General features: G+C 40.5%; 1 protein-coding gene across 1 annotated transcript in view; it reads left to right on the top strand.

Moving 5' to 3' along the window:
* The first annotated feature begins 7,422 nt into the window (after positions 1-7,422).
* Positions 7,423-22,599, top strand: part of LOC110158275 (glutamate receptor ionotropic, NMDA 2A-like) — a 457,669-nt gene continuing 442,492 nt past the window's right edge. Inside the window, 3 exon segments of the mRNA XM_055158022.1 lie at positions 7,423-7,455; positions 8,034-8,255; positions 10,999-11,157. Coding sequence (XP_055013997.1) covers positions 7,423-7,455; positions 8,034-8,255; positions 10,999-11,157 — 414 coding nt within the window.

Here is a 22,599-nt window from a genome sequence, read left to right as displayed (position 1 = left end):
AGTGCAGATGGAACTGATTGTTTACCCTGCCACTGGCGCCAAAATCCAAAGTATTGTTTGCGCATACTCCAAATTAGACGTTCATTCATGTTACGTTATTTCACGTTGTTGCTTTTTTTCTCTCCCTCCATTTAACGGTGCAGTGCAGCCCGGTTGAGTAAACAAAAAATAGGCTAATGAAATTTAAGACCTTTGTGAAAAAAATAAGACTTGGACATAATTTAAGACTTTTTAAGGCCTTAATTTAGGAACACAAAATTTAAGACCTTTTTAAGACTACCCTGGGTAACAAACAAAGCTCAGATCGAATTTTAATCAGAAAAAATTGCTAATATTTTTCTTAAACTGCCAGCTTCTGAAATTACTCAACTCACCTTCTGTTTGGGCAGCAGTGGGCTGGCTATGCATGACTTATCCATTACTTTTGCCTGTGTTAGCTTGAAATCCACTTAGTGAAGCCAGATGAGCGCTAACAAATGCCCAATGCTAACGCTACATTAAACCTTAGCCAATTTCTCACACCTCCACAGTCCAACAGTTCCCCAAAAAACAACCTACGCTCGACGGCTAACTTAACATCCTCCCTTGTCTCGCTCACTCACCATCATCTTTCATTAGCCATTAGCCGTTACGTAACTAGCTCGGGTTGGCTCGGGTTAGCGTGTGTGTGTGATCCATGTCAGCTCACACCCGGGCTAATCAGGCCGGTTAGCCGTGCCAGTGCCGGGGAGTGTGCGCTGTCTGCCCTGGTGCCCACAGAATAGCCCGCAGCTGCGTTAGCACTTAGCATATGTCGCTAAATCACACGACGCTACACCGCTGTCCCTGGGAATTAGCGTCGACCGCGGCCTAAGTTTACCCCACAGCTAGCAGAGGTAGAGTGAAGTCAGTGAGAGGTTTTAATGGTATAAATATGGACTTTTTGAAATCATTTCGAACATCTTTGTATTTTTTGTTACACTCTTGAAAATGCACTGACCTGACACTGGATCTATGGCTCTACCCGTTGAGCTGCGCTGAGACTTTTCTTTGAGCTTTTAAGTGACATTGGTTGATATTAAATACTAAACAAAAGTTACAAAAGTATTACGATTTAAGGCTGAAAATCACAACTTATTATCCAAAGGAAGCGTGCTCATATTTGTTATTGTGGTATTTCTATCGGAAACTGTATTGAGTGTCAAGTGTATTCCTTAGAATCAAAATCGAGTTTGAAATTTTTGTATCGTGACTTAAAGGCTTGGATTTGTGCCTGTTGTCATTTTGTCTTCTATATAGTCATAATCTGTGAATTTTGTGGATCATTTTGTTATATTTTGGGCATTTTTAATCACATTTTTAAAAATCTAAAACCACTTAATAAAAGAAAATTATTATTAAGAGCTGATTCTCACCTGCCCCTTTACTGTACGTTGCTGTTAAGATCATCACAACAAAGAACTGCACAGTTCTCAAACACTCATCACACGAGCGAACAGTGTTTTTGTCAAATCCAAAACGGCTACACGATGCTGTCACTTTTGTCCTGAGGGCTGTTACTCCCCACACACTGACCTGACACTGGATCTGATGACTCTTCCCTTTGAGCTGCACTGAGACTTTTCTTTGAGCTTTTAAGTGATATTGATTGATATTAAATACTAAACAAACGTTACAAAAGTACTACGATTTAAGGCTGAAAATCCCAATTTATTATCTAAAGAAAGTGTGCTTGTATTTGTCATTGTGGTATTTGTATCAGAATCTATATTGAATATCAAGTCTATTCCCTAAAACCAAGTTTAAAATCCAGTTTAGTATCGTAACAACACTATTACACACAACAATGAACTTTAATCTCAAGTTTGATGAACCAAAAACAGCTTCTTAAACTCCTCTGAGATAAACTGCACATCTGTAATACATTTAGCATTCAGAGTTAGCCACACTAGCGTCTTTGGGCTAAGCTAACGTTCTTTACCATCTGCCCGTCTGTTGTTGACTGATGGCGACGTGCTGGCGCCTGTAGCATTTGTGTGCGTCTCCCGGTTCCCCTTCCACGCCGCCAAAAATCACATCCCATTCATCTCCTGCTTATCCTGCACATTAACAACTGGCTCCTTTTCACTGAGCGTGCATGGCCCAAAGGCACAGAGGCAGACAGCAGAAGCAGATTGGGGAGAAGTGTGCGGACACGCGATTAGTGATGTAAATGTGTTTTCCTATTGGCTGCTCAGTTTGAAAGTGCATTAAGTGTTGGTAAAAATAGAACGTGCAAAGTGAGGGTGGAAGGATTTGGGTGAGTTCATTTAAATATATTCACTTATGCGGAAAAAAATCATATCTTATTTACTTTCTTCCTCCAAAACATCAAAGTTTGTTTTTTAAATCAAGATGGTTCAACTCCCGTACAGAAGTCATTTTCAGTCCGATTCAAACACGGAAGAATAACCTAAACTTTTACTTATTTAAAGCTGCACTGTGTAATTTTTCTGGTAGACGGTCCGTGAAGATGCTTTTCTCCATGGAGATGTTATTGCTTTGTTTGGAATGTTTCACAGTATGGCATTAAACCTTTCATAGAGACCAAGCCAGACCAAATTACAAGTCAGATCTGTGGAGAGGCGACCCCACTCACAGTCAGAATGCCTGTTTTTTAAGTTATAGTCTTTATGTATGTTTACGTCACAAACCAGAAAAACGTTTGGAAACATGTGATGAAATGTAGTTTCCGACACTGGGCTTGCCTACCGACTGTGATAAAAGCCATTGAAGTGTGATAAAACCATGAATTCGGCAACCTTTTAGCCAGACTGGCGCCACCTAGTGCTTCCGCTCAATTTCATTTCTCTCCAGTGACTAGGTCAGGAATCAAAATACACTAGACGGTTCACAAAAACCCCGGAAGTGCGAGTTCAGGCAGCAGCCAATCAGTGAAGAGCCATGTATTCAATGTTATCACAATGATTCAACGATTCCTGACAGCAAAGAGACAAAGAGAAATGTTTGGTGAATTTCATCAAGGGGAAAGACGTTATTGTCCTTCTTCTTAAGGGATTTGGGAAAAGCTCAATATACCAGTTAACCCTGTTGGCGGCACATTAAATACGTGACAACCAAATAGAAGCGATTGGTTAAATGATAAAAAGTACCCGCCTACTGTCAAGAGAACAAATTCTAACACTGCGGGGCTGTAGACGGTTTCCACAAAATGAAACAAAGTCAAACCAGCTGATGAATCAGGCTAGCAACCTTTATCAGCGTCTTCACAACCTGCCAGAGCTTTTCATGGGAGATGTGACTCTAATCGCATCTTCAGTGTCACTTACAGGCAGCTCAAAACTAGTGAAAGAGTAGAAAAGTACCAGGGTAATTATTATTATGAGATGAATTCATTCTAAATGTTTTATTATTTACGTATTTATTATTAAAATGATGAAAACTGAGGTATAGTTGTAATTGCTGATTAGCTGAACATAACGGAACACTACAATGACATGTGGATGAAGAAAACTGGCACATGTTCTCATTTTTCCTAGATTTTGTCAGACTTTCTACCACAAACAGAACCTGCCAGAAGTTGTCATCACTTGTTTCCAAATGTCTTCCTGGTTTGTGACGTAAGCGTGAATATAGCTTATTTTTGAACTTCAAAACCACCTGTAATTGGATACATGTAAGGTAGATCTGTTTAAAGTCATATTGTGGAACATTCTAGCAAGGCATAGCAATGACATATCCATAGAAACAAGCAGGTGACAGACACCCAACCGAATAGTTACAAAGTGCACCTTTAAGGTTTTGATTGTAAATTTAATCAACATAAACTGTGACCCAGATATGAGGTGCACATGTTCAAATCCAGTATACTGTAGTTTTTACTGAGAACAATTGTAATGCTGATTTATTCTTCATAACAAAAACACTGGAGATGATGAACAAGTTGTTTATGTTATAATTTGGTGTTTTGATTCTCAAGATGTTCAATGCTGAAATCCAGTTGGTTTAAAGCTAAAATGTGTCTCTGATCTGAACGGTCACTACCTAAACTCGAGCATCAGCAGCCAATCATGAATCAGTGCTAGTGCAGCCTCTTCAGCTCAGTGAATGAATTCTGGAGGTTCTGAACTTTCACATGAGCCATAACCTGTCCATAAACTAAGAACTAGAAAAACTTGGATGTGTCATACTCTTTATGCCGAGGGTCTCCAACCTGTAGCTCTCCTTCCCCTTCCAAGTAGTTTGCCAAGAGATTTCAGAATTCTGCCATTGTGCTGACTTAGAGCCCCGCGGGACCCGACGCAAAACAGTGGGGCGTGGGACACATTTTGAAAGGTCATTGCGGGCGTGGGCGGGAGCAGGACTAAGCAACTTGGGAGCAGGCGAGTGGGAGGATAAACTGCAGTCCCACAAACTAAATATGAGTGCAAAGTAAAAAATACCAATGATGAATGTTTGCCTATCATACATCATTTATTATTTGGCATTAATAAAACCATTTTAAGCAGCAGACCGTCCCCCTTCCTTACGCCGCACTGACCGTCCCCCGTCTCGTATGCTGCGCGGACAGTTCCTCCTCCCGTATGTCGTGCAGGCTGCGCCACTAAACCAGAACTAAACCAGGACTAAAACAGGCCTAAAACAGGTCTAAAACTAGAACTAAAGCAGGTCTAAAACAGGCCATTGGACCGCCCACTGCGCCTCCTCCCATATGCAGCCCAATTCCTTTCACTTCTCCGTGTTTGATAGAGCTTAAGAAAGTGAACATTCCCATCTTGTGGGATTTGCAGGCAAGAGCGGGATAAATATCACAGATGCAGGTGGGAGCAGGACTGAAAATGACAATTGTTTGTGGGAGGGGGTGGGAGCGGGACTGAAAATTCTGTCCCACGCAGACCTCTATGCTGAATAACCAAAGTGTGGTTAATGACATGCCTATTACAGCTGTAAATGTATCATTTTGAAGCCCAACTTTGTGCGTAATGAATGGACCATTGTCAATTTTTTATGTCTTTATCAAGCAAGTTTTTGTGATTTGTGTGATAAAGTTGATGTGCTATCTTAAATCCATGGTGTGTACGGCAATGGGGGTTTGGGACGTTCGCTGTAGACTATATATCATCATGATGATACTGTATGTCATCACTCTGCCTGGAATGTTTCAGAGTATGACATTAAACAACTCTACCTTACATTTACTCAACTGTTTATGTTTTATAGGCATCTAACTGTACCCCAAGGCTCGCACTCTTTCTTATAATCGTCTCAATTTCTTGCGGTCGCTAAAATGAGTAGCTCTCTGGCATTTTTGTTTTGTAAATGTAGCTCACTGAAAGAAAAAAGGTTGGAGACCCCTACTTTTATGCAGGTTAGTACGGAAGCCGAGAGGGGTCACAACAAACTCAAACGCCCCAACAAATACAAATGTGACAACACAACAAAAAGCCACAACAAACCAAAAAAAGCCACAACAGAAACTACAGCGGGACTCTATTTTAATGCAAACGCTATTGCTAATGCAAACAAATACAAACTTCCTAACACAAACGCAAATGCTGCAACACATTAAAAAGCCACAACAAATTAAAAAGCCACAACACATCAAAAAGCCACAACGGAAGTGACCGCGGGACTCTATTTTCCGACGGACAGATCAAGCGGCAAGTGAAGAAGAAGAACTACAACGTGAAATGAATAATGATAAAACCACAAATTACTTTTACTTACATTTCCACCTTCTTCGTTCCTTTACTTTTCATGTTGTAGTTCTTCTTCTTCACTTGCCGCTTGATCGGTCCATCGGAAAATAGAGTCCCGCGGTCACTTCTATTGTGGCTTTTTGATGTGTTGTGACTTTTTAACGTGTTGTGGCTTTTTAATGTGTTGTGGCATTTGCGTTTGTGTTGTGGCATTTGTATTTGTTGCGGCGTTTGCATTAAAATAGAGTCCCGCGGTCACTTACTTTGTGGCTTTTTGATGTGTTGTGGCTTTTTAATGTGTTGCGGCATTTGCATTTGTGTTGTGGCGTTTGTATTTGTTGCGGCGTTTGCGTTTGTTGTGACATACCTCGACTTCAGTAGGTTAGCATACTGGCAACCCAAGTTCAGCTGTGTGTGCAGGCTACATACAGTTCCTTTAAGTTCCTTTGGGTGCTGTCACACTGTCAGATTTATTAATCAAGTAGGAGTCAAATCACAACTCTATATTGGAGTGACCTGACTTGCATGTAATGGAGTATACGTAACAGAGTACTACCCCCCGCTGATACTTAAGTCTACCCAGTCAATCAAACGTCAGTACTTTTTCTCATTTAAATCTCTCCAGTATAAAACACAGCACCAAACTAAAGCGCGCCCTGTAGATATCTAATCGTCACTTTCATTCCCGTCACACACCAAGCCTGTGTTCTTCTCTCAAGTGAATAAAGTGATTTCTGCAGACACCACACGCTCACACACACACACTTTTATATATTTCTTCACATCTGTTTTCTCTCCCACACCAACTGTCTCTCCGATTGTCTCGCTTAACTCCACAATCTATACTAGCGTGTTCTTGGATCTGTGCGATTTGCTTGATAAAGTTATGATGTGCTATCTTAAATCCACGGTGTGTTTACTGAACGGCGATGGGGGTTTGGGACGTTTGCTGTAGACTATATATCATCATGATGATACTGTACTGAGTCTACAACTCTGCCGGGAATGTTCCACGGTGTGACATTAAACACCTCTACCTTACATTTACTCAATTACAGGTGGTTTTATAGGATGATGAGAGAATGAGAAGAGTGAGGGGACGATGCGAGGATGAGAAGAGTGAGGGGATGATGAGAGGATGAGAAGAGTGAATGCAACAAAGAAAGGATGAGAGTGAAGGGGACGATGAGAGGATGAGGAGAGTGAGGGGACAATGAAATGATGAGGAAACAAAAGGGGATGATGAAAGAATGAGGAGAGTGACGGCGACAATGAGAGGTTGAGGAGAGTGAAGGGGATGATGATAGGATGAGAAGAGTGAAGGGGGCGATGCAAGGATGAAGAGAGTGAAGGGAACGATGAGAGTGAAGCGGATGATGAGAAGATGAGTAGAGTAAAGGTGATGATACGAGGATGAGGAGAATGAAGGGACGATGTGAGGTTGAGGAGAGTGAACGGGACGATGAGAGGATGAGGAGAGAGAAGGGGACGATGAAAGGATGAGAGAGAAGGGGACAATGAGAGGATGAGCAGAGTGAAGTGGATAATAAGAAGATGAGAAGAGTGAAGGGGTGATGAGAGGATGATGAGAGTGAAGGGGACAATGAGAGGATGAGGAGAGTGAAGCGAACAATGAGAGGATGAGGAGAGTGAAGGGGACAATGAGAGGATGAGGAAGGTGAAGGGGACGATGAAATGGTGAGGAGAGTGAAGGAACAATGAGAATGAAGGGGACAATGTGAGGATGAAGAGTGAACGGAACAACGAAAGGACGAGAGTGAAAGGGATAATGAGAGGATGAGAAGAATGAAGGGAACGATGAGAGAATGAGGAGAGTGAACAGGACAATAAGGAGAGTGAAGGGGACGATGAGACTTAGACAGTGTGCAGGAATTTTTCTAACATTAACCATTCATTTAACAAAATAATGTTTTTTTGTTTTTTTTATTAAATTTTTTTTTTTTTGTCTAATCATAACTATGGTGCAGTGGAGCCGTTTTTATTTATGGTTGTTTGGCAACCAAACAGTGACATCCATGTCCAACCAGAAAGATAAATGTTAAACTTCAAACATTAAAATGTGAAAATCCGAACAAACAACACAAGATTCTTTTGTCAAATCTTAAATATAATTGTTATGTGCCGGGCTGGTCTAGGGTAGATTTGGCAAGGAACATAAAATGATCGAAAATGGGTACTCAAAAAAACAGTTATTTATTTACAAAAATGTGATGTGCCAGAGCAGAGACACACAAACAAAATACAGAATAACGACATGAGCGCTGCAGCAATAATTGTTTTTGTGAATTGAGTGGTCTAACCTGTCATGTGCTTTTCTTCCTCTCTTCTTCTCAGGGTATGATGAGGATAGTGGGCTGGCTGCTGCTCTTCTCCTCCATCATGGTGCCGGTGCTATCCCAGAAGCTCCCAGGACTCAGCGTGGGCGTGGTCATGGCTGAGACACGCCCTGTCCTGGATGAAGAGCTCCGCCCCATTCGACGCCCCGACGCGGCATTGGACATTTCTGTGGTGATAATGCGCATGAACCAGACGGACCCCAAAACAGTGATCACACAGGTATGCCCACTCAGCCCAAATCTTTTCACCCTGTACACTAAAGGCCAGTTCAGACCAGAGTGTCAAAGCGTCCAGTTTATATGCAAAGTCTATGTGGATGTGGGCGTCCTGCGTTTTTGTGGTTTAAGCCGAAAACCGGAGCAGGAATCACAAACATTAGCGGAGCATAAATATATACACCACAATCACTGAACTGCCAGGACTTTACCAGAACCAGACCAGGACTAAATCAGAACTATACTAAGACTAGACCAGGACTAAAGACCGGGACTAAACATGACTAGACAGGGACTAGACCAGGACTAGACCAGGACTAGACCAGGACTAAACCAGGAGTAGACCAGGACTAGATGGGGACTAGACCAGGACTAGACTGGGACTAAACCAGGACTAGACTGGAACTAGACTGGGACTAAACCAGGACTAGACTGGAACTAGACCGGGACTAAACCAGGGCTAGATCGGGACTAGACCAAGACTAAACTAGGACTAGATCGGGACCGGACCAGGACTGGACCTGAACTAGACCAGGACTAAACCAGGACTGATCCAGTGTCATTAGCGGAGTATACATATATATACGCCACAGCTGCTGAGCCGATCGCCTCCGGTTTTATGTAATAAAAACACTAAAGTCTCTCTTAGTCTGGTCTGCGTTTCTAGAAAAGACTAGGACCGGGCACTTGTTTCCAGGGAAACGGACACGTGTCAAGTATTTTCTCCTGTTTGTCTACAGTGTCCAAGACGTGTCTCGGGGGCGTCTAAACTCAAAGGCGTCCAAATAGAGGCGTCTGGGGCGTTTTTTGACGCTATGGTCTGAACGGGCCTTAAGAGGTATACAAGGTGTTGGAGATTAGTTCATACACACTTTAAGATTAGATGTTTCGGCCAAAATGTGCAAAGGAGAAACCATATATGGAGTTTTAGCATGGAAGATAATTTGTTTAATCAAATTTTGAGTTTTAAATGTTGTTGAAATTCTCACTTTGAATTTTTTAACTCTGGAAAAACATGTTTGAATTATTTTTATACTGAATTTTTGTTGCTAACATTTTAAGTTTACTTTTTCAATATGTGTCAAATTCAAAATAAAAATTTCAGCAATTTCAAGAAATCAGAATTAAAAGTCAAAATTTAGAGTATAAAATTTGCAGTAAAAAATTTCACCACAAAGATCCAAGATGCCAAGGCAGAAGCAATCGATCTTGTGTACATGAGAAGGACAGAGGCTGTTTCCTATTGGCTGTTCTCATCTATGGGCGGAGTTTACACTTAACAAATAACAGAGATGAGGTTTTGATGAGGCTAATCTAACCAATCAGATCACTTCACTGCACTATTTCCTTTTCATTTAGATGGGATCAGTTTGGAACAATTCCTTAGGCCTTGGCAATCTTGGATCTTTCCTGCAAATTTTTTTCACTGTGAATTTTCCACTCTGAATTTCAACTGTTGAATTTGAGGGCTTGAATATATTTGTGGTGAATATTTAAAAGGTGAAAATTTTATTTTGATTTTTAAACACTTGTACATGTAAGTGTACACTTAAAATTTCAGCAACTAAAATTCAGAATAAAAATAATTCAAACATGTTTTTTCAAAGTTAAAAAAATCAAAGTGAGAAATTCAATGGCATTTAAAATTCAAAATCAGATTAAACTACTTCCATACTAAAACTCCATCTTCAGTTTCTCCTTCTTTGCACATTTTGGCCGAAACATCTAAAAACTAATCTCAAAGGCCTTGATTAAAGTGTTTAAAAGTCAATATAAAAATTTCACCTTTTAAATATTCACCACAAATATATTCAAGCCCTCAAATTTAACAGTTGAAATTCAGAGTGTAAAATTGACAGTGAAAAAAATTCGCAGGAAAAATCCAAGATGCCAAGGCCTAAGGAATCGCTCCAAAATGATCCCATCTTAATAGTGCAGTGAAGTGATCTGATTGGTCAGAATTAACCTCATCAAAACCTCATCTCTGTTATTTGTTAAGTGTAAACTCCGCCCACAGATGAGAGTGGCCAATAGGAAACAGCCTCTGTCTTCCTCATGCACACAAGATTGATTGCTTCTGCCTTGGCATTTTGGATCTTTGTGGTGAAATTTCTCACAGCAAGTTTTACACTCTGAATTTTGACTGTTAATTTTGAGGACTTGAAAATATCTGTGAAATTTTTATTTTGAATTTGAAACATTGAAAAAGTAAATGCAAAATTTCAGCAACTAAAATTCAGAATAAAAATAATTCAAACATCAAAATAATAATAATAGTAATAATAAAATAAAATTCAGAGTGAGAAGTTTAGTGGTATTTAAAATTCTAAATCTTATGGAACAAATTATCTTCCATATTTTAGCGCATACGGATTATGAAGACAACTAGGCATCACCAACTTTCAAAAAAGTAGGATTTTAAACTTTTTCTTAGCTCCAAGTCCTTGAGTTGTCTTAAAAAGTGTTTTTTAATGGTTAGTTTCAGCTCACTCGCTCTACTCTAACTTCGCTTTACTTACTAATTGGTCAGAGCGGTAGCAGTCACGTCGTACTTAAGATCATTCTTCTTGCATGTGCACGTGTGGGACAGAGTGGTTTGAGCTTTGAAAATGTTGGATTATTCAAATTTATATGACACCAGCATTTTATTTTTGATGAAGGAACAAATGTGTGACGGAATTTTGGACCGCTGACAATTCCCATCCTTACTCGGTTGCACTGACTGATCCCATTGCTCTGTGTCGTAGGTGTGCGAGCTCCTCTCTCGAACACGCCTCCATGGGATTGTATTTGCAGACGGCACAGACCAAGAAGCCATCGCTCAGATCCTGGACTTCCTGTCAGTGCAGACCCAGCTTCCTGTGCTGGGGGTCCACGGGGGCTCATCCATGATCATGGCCGACAAGGTAAGACCGCTGAGCACCGCAGGTTAGGTCACTGCTGGAGCTGCTGCGGGTGTCATGGTGCTCTGAAGCCGACCGCTGTGCTGGGCTTTGGGGAGCTTGGGTGGATTGCTTGCAGATGGTGGCTTGCGTTTAATAGCTTCAGTTTGTGGCTTGGTTTAGTGACTTGGGTTGGTTGGATTGGTTGAGTTGGTGGGCTTGGTTGCTTTGGGTTGGCGACTTGGACAATCAGTGTTTTGGCTTCTTATGTGTAATGTGCTTATACTGGACAATTGCATTTTATGGTGCAGATGTAAAATGGTGTCTGGGGTGAGTTCAAATCAGGACTGTGGCCACCTAGAGCAATAGTCCCTCCCTGGTTGGTTCATAATATGCCCAGAAGAAACGGTCTGTTATGATTGGTCATTTAAAGTGATGATGTTTAGGAAATGGGATATCCATGGGTTTCAGAATGAGGATTAAAAATGCTGCTTTCATGAACTCTGAAAAATGTGTTTCCAAGTTTGACAAATACTCATGAGCACTCACACATGTGGGAAGGTCCCCTGCTGTGTGGAGACATCTATCTCAAGCGCTTTTGTGGATTTACTGTCAGTTTAAACAGATTTTAAACACTGGCTCAAGTAAACAAAGAACTACTTAGGTCAGGAGTCTCCATCCTTTATCTTCCGGTGAGCTCTTTTACAAAACAAAAATGCCAGAGGGCTACTCATTATGCAAGAAATTGAGATGATTATAAGAAAGAGGGCAAGAGTTTGGGTACAGATAGATGCCTATAAAACATAAACCATTGTCCATTTATTAGTGCACAAAGTTGGGCTTCAAAATTATACATTTACAATAGTAATAGATATTTTGTTATTCAGCACAATGGTATAATTTCAAAATCTCTTGGTGAGCTACTTGGAAGGGGTAGCCACAGTTTGGAGACTCCTGACTTTGGTTATATGTCCATGACAAGTGGACTCAGTGATTTTGTTGTTGATGGCATCAAAATCGTGACTTTCCAGGGTACAAGCTCATGAATGCAAACAAGCGAACCCCAACATCTCAGAAACCCGAGTTCCCGAGGAGACACGAACTCAGCATTAGCAACAGAACCACATTACCATGGCAACCAACCATCACTTCTGTCTCTCGTAGGAGACGTATTTGCATTTGTTGACATGTCTCACCCTCTAGCACTAACCATAGCTCCTTGACTCATAGAACCCAGATTACAGCGTAACCTGATGCATGACTCCATTACAGCCTTACATTCAGTATATGTTCTTGTGTGCATGAGTTCCGGCCATTATTCTCTGTAGTTTAGAATGTTTATGCTTTTTGTCCTGAAGCCATCTCTGTGAGCCATGGAACGAAAACATGCACAGACCCGGAATAACCCCATCGTTTATTCTGCACTAAAACTCGCCTCCTGCCACCTCCTCTAAGTTAGCATGCAGACACTAAATTAGCGCTACAAATCATTAGGCTAGCGTGTCCTAGCAGGGACCCCCCACCTGGAGTTATTCAAATCAGCCTTTCTAACAAGAGCCAGTGTTTATATGCAAATAGGCACTGTGCAGTCACAATACTGCATGAAATAAAACCACGACTGGTATTTTTTAAGACTTTGTTCAGCTAAGTTTTCTTAATTGTGCATTCATATTGTGCATTTTGGGGATCAAGCTTTGGAAGATAATTGCTCAATTTGAATCTTGAATAGTTGATATTGTTCATTTATTATTTGTTTTGTTAAAGATTTATACTTTGTTATTTTTCAGTGGAAAAAAAAATGTGGGAAAAACAATACTGACATCAATCAAAATAAAAATTAAATATTCACTCTTTCACTTTTCTATGCAACTTTTCTACCACCTGCTTGTCTCTTGATGTTACCACTTTGCCTGGAATGTTCCTCAGTATAGCATTACTACCTAGCTTGCATTTAAACTCTTACAGGTGTTTTAGTGTGAGCTTGGTTGCCTCTCCACAGATATGACCTATAGCCTGACGTAAACATCTCCATGGAAACAAGCAGATGGTGGACCCCACAATCAGGAAAGTAATGTCAAAAAATACATTTCTTAAAGAGGAGGTATTACACTTCTATCTTCTTCTGCTAACACATCACAAATTTAGATGTTTTGATTACTTACCAAAACACTATTAACATGCGTATTAAGTTTCATTTTCTTTTTTTAATGCTCTGACTCAGGGGTCACCAAACTTTTTTCTCTGGTGGCCACATTATGGCTCCTGACTGTGATGGGGGTCGGGGTCAGGTCGGCCGTATAACAGAACTAAACAACCCTGACGATGCAGATTATATTCTTATTCTACAGCCACACTTTCTTTACATATCAGACAAACTGCACGATCCTTACACTGAATAACAAAATAATTGGTCGTCCACTGTTCTTTGAAAACTTGTCACTCTCTGTCAACTTTTTGTACTTTGACACTCTCCATTGTGCTGTCCTTAACTGCACTATAGAACTCTGTGTGTGCGTCGACTGTCACTGTTTGATCTCGAGCTTGTCAAATGACAAAAATTCTGCGGCAAATGTAAATATGTCATATAATTATTTAAATATAAATACTTCATATAATTATCATTTTTTAAGTGAAAAAAAAATCAACAAAATACTAGATGCAGATGTGTTATTATTTGCTAAAAAGTAATAGGCCATGACAACTTTTGAGGATTGCCTCATTGGGTCAGTTCAAATGGTGGAGGGCGGAGGATCTGGGGGCCAGTCAAAGGGGTGTGGAGGGTCAGAGTTGGATCCCTGCTCTGATCCCTTCCTTCCCTTAATAGAGACTTGTCATTGATAGCATAGGCTTGTGCTGAACTTTGGACAAAACTGTGCTGCAAATCTAAAGCTCCAAAAAGTCAAATTTGCATAATACTCCTCTTCATATTTAGCGAGGCTGGCACCACCTAGTGCCTCCACTTAATTTCATTTCTTTCCAGCGACTAGATCAGAAATCAAAATACAATATACAGTTTGCAAAAACCCCGGACGTTCTGGTACCAGCCAATCAGTGTTGTCAACAATTCCCGAGATCGAGGATTTAAAGCCGGAACAAAGAGAATGTTTGGTGAATTTCATCAAGGGGAAAGACGTTATTGCCCTTCTTCCTACGGGATTTGGAAAAAGCTTAATATACCAGTTAACCCTGTTAGCCGCGCATTACATACGTCACGACCAAATAGCAGTGATTGGTTAAATGAAAAAAAGAATCTGCCTACCGTTGACCGAACAAAATCTAAGGCTGTGAGGTCAGATGGTTTCTACGAAGTGAAACCGTCTGATGAATCTGGCTACTTCATATTAACATTTTTTAAAAGTTTCACATTTGTTTTTGATGCTCTAAGTCTCCCCTCCCTTTGCTCTCCGCACCTGTCAGAGCACTATTCCAACACAATCAGCGTGCATCCCTCTAATGAAACTCTGTGCACTGTTTTGTATCATGTTTTTGTATATCTATGGAGAATTGTTGTGTGGGAGCATATATGATGTCGACTTGTGGGTGGAGCCTTGGACTACATTGTACATCTAAGCACAAGGGAGGTTTAAATAGGGCCTGGGAGTTGAATGGATGACATCTAAAACCTCCCCGAGCCTGTTTTTAATGAGGGAAAAACATTCTAACATGGTACAAAGCTTTAAAAAGTCGATTTTGCATTATACCTCCAAGCAAAAATTTCTAAGATCAATATTAATATTCTGAAGTGACGCCATTTTCTGCTGTATGGAAGCTTAGCAGGCGGCCCCGAAAGGGTAATCTGTCTTATTTTAAACATTTTATTTTTGTTCACAAAGAGGTCTGTCTAAAGTTTTGAAGTGCATTTGTGAATGTTCCATCTCGTCTCCAGTTTGCAGACCTGGACAGCCCACAGACAGACTGAAGGAGCTTTGATCAAATCTCACAGGGACACAGGAATCACTGATAACTGGTGCAGTGTGCAGTTTGAAGAGGAGGGAAGGAGGGAGGGAGCGGAAAGGAAAGGAGGTGTCCTAGAGGTCTGTCCTAGTAAGGCTGCAAATGTCAACGCAATCAAACTGAAATCTCTATTCCAACTATTGCAAAATGAGGACATCGCAAAGACTGCATTCATTTAAAGGTGCATTGTGGGACTTTTCTGGTATAAAAATGTTTCATAGTATAGTATTAAACCTCTATCTTTTCAGGAATTTTTGAGCTATAAAGCCAGCTGTAATTGAACAAATGTAAGGTGGAGGTGTTTAATATCAAACTGTGGAACATTCCAAGCAGAGCAATGACATTTCCATAAAAACAAGAATGAGATGAACCCACTACCGTAAAGTTACACAGTGCACCTTTAATATTTAAATCAACCAAAATGAAAATTAAAACTAACAATTTAATTATTTAACTTCTACCATTTGTCTCTTGATTAGGACATCGCAAAGACTTCATCCTTTTAAAGTAGCAATTTATAAGTTTAGATGTTTTTTTTTATCATTTAAAACAAAAAAAACACACAAAAAAGAAATAGAAACAGTTTACTTTAAATAGTCCATATTATGTCATGTGGTAATGCTGTTTCTTCATCACAAACAGACCTGAAGTTGTGTTTTGTTTCATACTCACATATTCAGTTCCTCCATATTTAGGCTGAGTTCTTGTCTCGAACGGAAAACACACTGGTCCACCTTGTGAAAATACAGGAAGTGCTCCACTGTGTTTTTAAACTTCTTGCAACTTAGTTAGAATCATTTGGATAATTTCAATTCCAATCTTTATTTAACAAAATGTAAAAGGTAGCTACTAACTTGAAAACTACTGCTTCATGATAAAGGTCTGCGCAGGACAGAATTTTCAGTCCTGCTCCTGCAAAGAATTGTAATTTTCAGTCCTGCTCCTGCCCACATCTGCGTTATTTTGTCCCGCTCCCGCCCACAAATCCCACAAGAGGGTGACGTTCGATTTCTTAAACTCTATTAAACACAGAGAAGCGGAAAGGAATTGGCTAAAATGTGCTAAAAGATTAGACCACATCAAGAACTTTAGGCTGCTTAAAATGTTTCTTTTAATGCCAAATAAAATATCCAGCTCAAATGATGTATGATAGACTTACATTAATCATTTGTATATTTTACTTTACACTCATGTTTAGATTGCGGGACTGCAGTTTATCATCCCACCCGCGTACGCCCGCAATGAGCTTTCAAAATGTATCCCGCGACGCACTGTTTTGCCTTGGGTCCACGGGCCTTCCGCGAGAGTGCAGGGCTCTACTTCATGACAAAGGAGAAATACATTTTTTAACTAAAATCAAGAAATCAGATCTAAATCAAAACAACAAAAACAATAGGGACAGCCAGGTCAGACCCAGAGGTGTGAAAGCTCCCGTCAGGGGCCTGAGTGATTATGTTAATATCACTCCCCACTTAGTGCAGTTCAATAGGCCTCGCTAACAAACAGAAACTGTGAACAAGTGTGTTAGTTTCAGAGTAGTTTCAGTGTAGTTAGCTCCTCCATTAAGGCAGATATTGGGTTAGGGTTAGATCTGAAGAAGCAGGTTGGGTGAGCTGCAAAACATATTCAACATATATGTGACATATTCGAAAAAAACTTATGTCCAGTTGACAAATTGAATTTCTACCTGGACGAATGAGGGATTTTACATTCTGCTTCATGACATCACAAGTTGGAACAGAGCATTTTGACATTTGGAGATTTAGACAGACTTTTTACTCAAACATAACGCACATAAAACTAAACACAACTCCAGGTATGTTTCGAGGAAGTAACAACATCATAACTCGACTTAAAGCTCACAAGAGTCATTTTTTCCCCCGTAGTATAGGATATTTAAGTTGTAAGAATGGAACTTGAACAAATATGAAACTCTCTCAAGTCTCTCTCGACTGAGCCGCTACAGACAAAGTGCTCTGGCTCTCACATGTAACTACCACTGTTTAAAGCAAAGTCCACTCGTCTTCCACTCCACAATCAGGAGAGGGCGGAGGGCGGAGGACGGAGGGAAAGAACACTCGCTCCACAAGAGTTAGGCGTACTGGTTTAACTGGGGACACGGGATAATTCACTTGGGTTTAGAGTTGTGTAACTTTCACTCTCCAGGGCACTACAAGTCAAGATGCATGCTAATTCAATACACTTTATTTACATTTTTTAATACTCTAGTTGGTAATAATACAAATTTCGGTTATCTAAGGACCAAAAAGCAGAAAATTGTCTGAATATGCTGTACATTTATCATTAAAAACATAAAATCTTGTAATGGAAACTACTTTCCTACCTGCTTGTCTTTAAGGAGATGGTTAAGGAGTAGCTTTGCCTGGAAACTTTAGTATGGCATTAAAAAACAGTGACTTTTTAGAGATTTTAAGTGAGTTGTTTTTTGTCACCTCATCCAAAGTTGTATGTGGACTGATTTGTGCTTGTTTGAGAAATCTTGAATCGCTTATTTTCAAGATACCATTTTTATCTGACTTGTAACTCGGCCTGGAGAAGTCACCTGCTTAAGTCCATGGAGGTAGAAAAGTTTTAATGCCAGACTGTGTAACATCCCATGCAACATCTCTATGGAGATAAGCGGATGATGACCCGCTACCAGAAAACGAAAAAGAATGACACATGGCTATGAACTCTTGTAGAATTGGCCTGTAGAGGAGCATTGTGTGGGTTCTGGGCTGTGTTCCTGTCTGAAGGTGGGTCAGAAGGTCAGGTGGTTGGTCTTGTGTGGGTTCTGGGCTGTGTTCTTCTCTAAACACCGTCAGAAGGTCAGGTGATTGGTCTTGCGTGGATTCTGGGTTGTGTTCCACTCTGAAGATCAGATGATTGGTTTGGTGTGGGTTCTGGACTGTGTTCCTGTCTGAAGATCTGTCAGAAGGTCAGGTGCTTGGTCTTGTGTGGGTTCTGGTCTGTGTTCCTCTCTGAACGTTGGTCAGAAGATCAGGTGCTTGGTCTTGTCTGGGTTCTGGGCTGTGTTCTTCTCTGAAGGTCGGTCAGAAGGTCAGGTGCTTGGTCTTGTGTGGGTTCTGGTCTGTGTTCCTCTCTAAACGTTGGTCAGAAGGTCAGGTGATTGGTCTTGTCTGGGTTCTTTGCAGTGGTCCTCTCTGAAGGTCAGTCAGAAGGTCAGGTGGTTGGTCTCCTGGGGATGACATCATGGCTGAGAAGCTAAAGAAAGTCAGTTTTCCTTTTTTTCCCTCTTCGATGTGTCATTAACAGAACTACTTAACCCCCGACCGCTTTAATAGGACCACACAGAGGACAGGCAGACATGAGCCGACAGGAGCAGAACAGTCAGGAGCAGACAGGTGCAGACAGTAGCAGACTAGCACAGACAGAAACAGAGTGCAGACAGGTGCAGACAAGTGCAGATCAGACAGGAGCAGAGTGCAGACAGAAGTCGACATAAACAGAGCGCTGAGAGGAGCAGACTGGAGAAGACAGGTGCACACAAGGGCAAAGCAGACAGGTGCAGACAAGGGCAAAGCAGACAGGTGCAGACTGGAGAGACAGGAGCAGGCAGGTGCAGACAGAAGCAGAAAGCGGAGAGTTCTTGTGATCCACGACGTCGTTACATGTGGGTTACATCATGACAGACTCGGGTTTGAATGTGGGATTAGAAGCATTAATAAAGTAAGGTCAGGAACACTGTAAAAACGGAAGGATCTGACTGAGTTGCTCCTGTTATGTAGAATAATTCGATTCATTGGAGTTTTGATGTGTTTGGACATTTTTTACTTGAAATAAGATGATGAGTTTGCTGACTAAGTGAAGTTTTCTTGTTACATGGTTTGGCTTACAACAAGAAGCAATGTCATCAAAAAAAAGTTAAAGTCGAACTAAAGACTGAAAAAATCCACTTTTTACCATGGTGACACAATGCACACAGTTTTAAAGGGATGTTAAACACCAAAGGGTTCGGTCAAGTGGTAACGGAGGGAAACGGTCAGATTTTTTACATTCAAATAGCTCTTATTGAGAAACTAGAGGGACTATTGAAATAAGTAAAGTATCAGAATGTAGGAAAGAGTTAACACTCCAACAGGCTTGACAAAAAATTAAAAAACACATGTCGGTAACGGAGGGAATGAAATATGCAGCACTTTTTGAGTTTTGGTTTAGTTTTCTACCATATGGTACAAGATTAGGTTGAAAAACCTCTTACTTTTTGAGTCATGAGATTTTTTATTAAGAAAGGTCATGGTAACGGAGGGAAAAGTAACGGAGGGAAAACTGTGCAAACAAGTAGAAGGTGCAGGATTTTGTATAATTTGTCAGCTTTTTTCCCCCCGAATACTTTAATATTACTTCAAAATGAAAGGAAACTTTTTCTATAAAATATGTCAGTCCTTCCAAGCAAATTTTTATCATTTTAAATACTTTTTTTTTTTTTTAAATCATGTACCTTCATCAACAGTTCAAAGATGGAATAACACAAGATATGATGAAATACATCAGTTTATTTACATGATTTGCAGGTCTTTGAAATTTGGGAAATCATTTTTGTTCCATGTTTCATACATGGTCTGTTTAAAACATATGGAACTTTAGAACCAAAAATGGTACAGAAAAAAGGTAAACAGTTTCATAAACTAGAGTACATATGTATCTGTTGAATACATCAGATGCATTAACTTGAATTTTTGGCCTTGCTGTTTACTTCTGCTTGACCGGGCCCCAAAACCACTTTTTTCTACTGATTATCTGAGTAAATGGGTCTGAAATAGAAGTGTCTCTCTATCCCTGGACTTATTTTGGCATTTTAGTGCAGATTTGTAAAAAATCTGACTTGTGGGTCAAAAGTCTTGTCTGTAACGGCCTCTTTAGGATCAACTACGGCCAGGACATTTGAATTTTCCAGTTGGACTAACAGCCGCCAGTGAGTCAGATGCAGGTAATTACGTGACGAGCGTAGACACTGGCGTCTACGGGAGGTATGTGAAGACCCCCCCTCAGCCCCGACCCAACCTGGCACCGCTGGGCACCGCAATGTCCCGCCGTGTCTGGAGAAAAGGGAAATGGCGTGATCCCAGCACAAATGTCCGTTCAGTTTCAACATCCGAAGCGCAACATGTTGGATTGTTGTGGCTGTCAGTCGGCTGTCAATCATTGCTCCAGAGCCCACACCCACACCCGCTCCCCCCAACCTGCTGTGTACCGCCCACTCTGGAGCATTTTTCCGATTTTCCTTAGGGGTGGAGTAAAGCTTCAGGAGGGTGTTTAATGCTTCTTTAAGTCCTAAAACTCAATGTGATGAATTTGCCGACTAAGTGAAGTTTTCTTGTTACATGGTTTGGCAACAAGAAGCAATGTCATCAAAAAAAAAAGTTACGAGCACAGACACTGGCGTCTACGGGTGGTATGTGAGGAGCTCCTCTCAGCCCCGACCCGACCTGGCACCACTGGGCACTCCGATGTCCCGCCGTGTCTGGAGAAAAGGGAACCGGCGTGATCTGAGCACAAATGTCGGCTCAGTGAACTGTTGTGGCTGTCAGTCGGCTGTCAATCATCGTTCCAGGGCCTGCCCCCTACCCGCTTCCCCCAACCTGCCGGGCACCACCCACTCTGGAAGATTTTTCAGATTTTGCTTATGCCTCTTTAAGTCTGAAAACTGAAGAAAAAAATGTACTTAAGCAGCACATTTAGCACACAAGTTCTGTGAGTGGAAAGGGATAACATTTCATATTTAACCCTAAAAGTCTGAATTCTACACATGGGCCCAGTCAAGCAGAAGTAAACAACAAGGCCAAAAATTCAAGTTAATGCATCTGATATAAAAATGTATTCAACAGATACATATGTACTCTAGTTTATGAAACTCTTTACCTTTTTTTCTGTACCATTTTTGGTTCTAAAGTTCCATATGTTTTAAACAGACCATGTATGAAACATGGAACAAAAATTATTTCCCAAATTTCAAAGACCTGAAAATCATGTAAATAAACTGATGTATTTCATCATATCTTGTGTTATTCCATCTTTGAACTGTTGATGAAGGTACATGATTTTTCAAAAAAAAATGTATTTAAAATGATAAAAATTTGCTTGGAAGGACTGACATATTTTATAGAAAAAGTTACCTTTCATTTTGAAGTAATATTAAAGTATTCAGAAGAAAAAAGTTGACAAATGATGCAAAATCCTGCACCTTCTACTTGTTTGCACAATTTTCCCTCCGTTACTTTTCCCTCCGTTACCATGACCTTTCTTCATAAAAAATCTCATGACTCAAAAAGTAAGAGGTTTTTCAACCTAATCTTGTACCATATGGTAGAAAACTATATGAAGCAAATATTCAAACCAGTTTGTTAAGGATATGTAAGTGAGAACCACTAGTTATCACTGTTTGTATTTATTGCCCAAAAAGTGCTGCATATTTCATTCCCTCCGTGTTACCGACATGAGTTTTAAAAATTTTTGTCAACAACTTGAAAGAATATCACAGGTTTAACTTGACCCTGTTGGAGTGTAACTCTTTCCTACATTCTGATACTTTACTTATTTCAATAGTCCCTCTAGTTTCTGAATAAGAGACATTTGAATGGAAAAGATCTGCCCATTTCCCTCCATTACCACTTGACCGGACCCACATGTAGATCCCGTAAAGTCACGGAAAATTCCCTTTTGGTCATGAAAAAGGTTTTCAATTTTACTGTTTAGTGTTTGAAGATAATTCTTAATGTCTAGGATATTGATTTAAAATAGGGGTCTGGATTTGAGAATTTTCTGGATATGAAATTTTCCCAGCAGAATGCACAGGTTCACTAAGTATTTGATTTGATATCGTATTTGATGGAAGTAGGTTAGTACGTTTGAGCAGTCCACGTGAATTCTGATGGATGCGTTTCAAGATTAGAGCTCCTTTGAGTGTTTACAATGATAAAAGAGATGGAGGATGGTTTCTTCTGAACATGTAAACAATGGGCACAACTGTGACATCACTAACTTCACCGCTGACCTCTGTCTCCATGTTTGTTTGGAGCAGACATCCTTCTAGACTTCACTGTACAAATTCTCGCTCTTTCGTCTGCCACCACTGCATCGAAACCCAATCCCCCAGTCGCACGTGCTGTCAAGGACCTGCCAGGTAATCTGCCGACGGAGACAGGGTCCCAGTGGGCACCTAACAATTCAACCTGATTACTGCCAGCTAACAAACAATATGGCTGCCACCGCCGCGGGGAAAGAGCGCAGAGAGAAATAGAGTTGTAGTGTTCTCGACTTCCATGTTATTGGGAGAGATAACGAAGAAACAGCGAGCGTGCTTGCTACTGTTGCACAAACAGCTTTACAATCCAATTAAATGGCGCCAGAAAACAACAAATTAGCTCCCAGATGCTAACTTAAAGCACAACACTCACTGTTTACATGTTTAGTATGGTGATAAATCTTAATGATAAATCCTTCAGCTGAAATACACAATGTTTACCAATAATAATTAGTTTAAACTCTTGT

This window comes from Boleophthalmus pectinirostris, unplaced genomic scaffold (genome assembly GCF_026225935.1).
Source record: "Boleophthalmus pectinirostris isolate CB_2022bp ecotype Guang Dong unplaced genomic scaffold, ASM2622593v1 HiC_scaffold_22, whole genome shotgun sequence".
Classification (NCBI taxonomy): domain Eukaryota; kingdom Metazoa; phylum Chordata; class Actinopteri; order Gobiiformes; family Gobiidae; genus Boleophthalmus; species Boleophthalmus pectinirostris.
The sequence above is the reverse complement of the archived record's forward strand: the minus strand, read 5'-3'. Positions and strand labels throughout refer to the sequence as shown.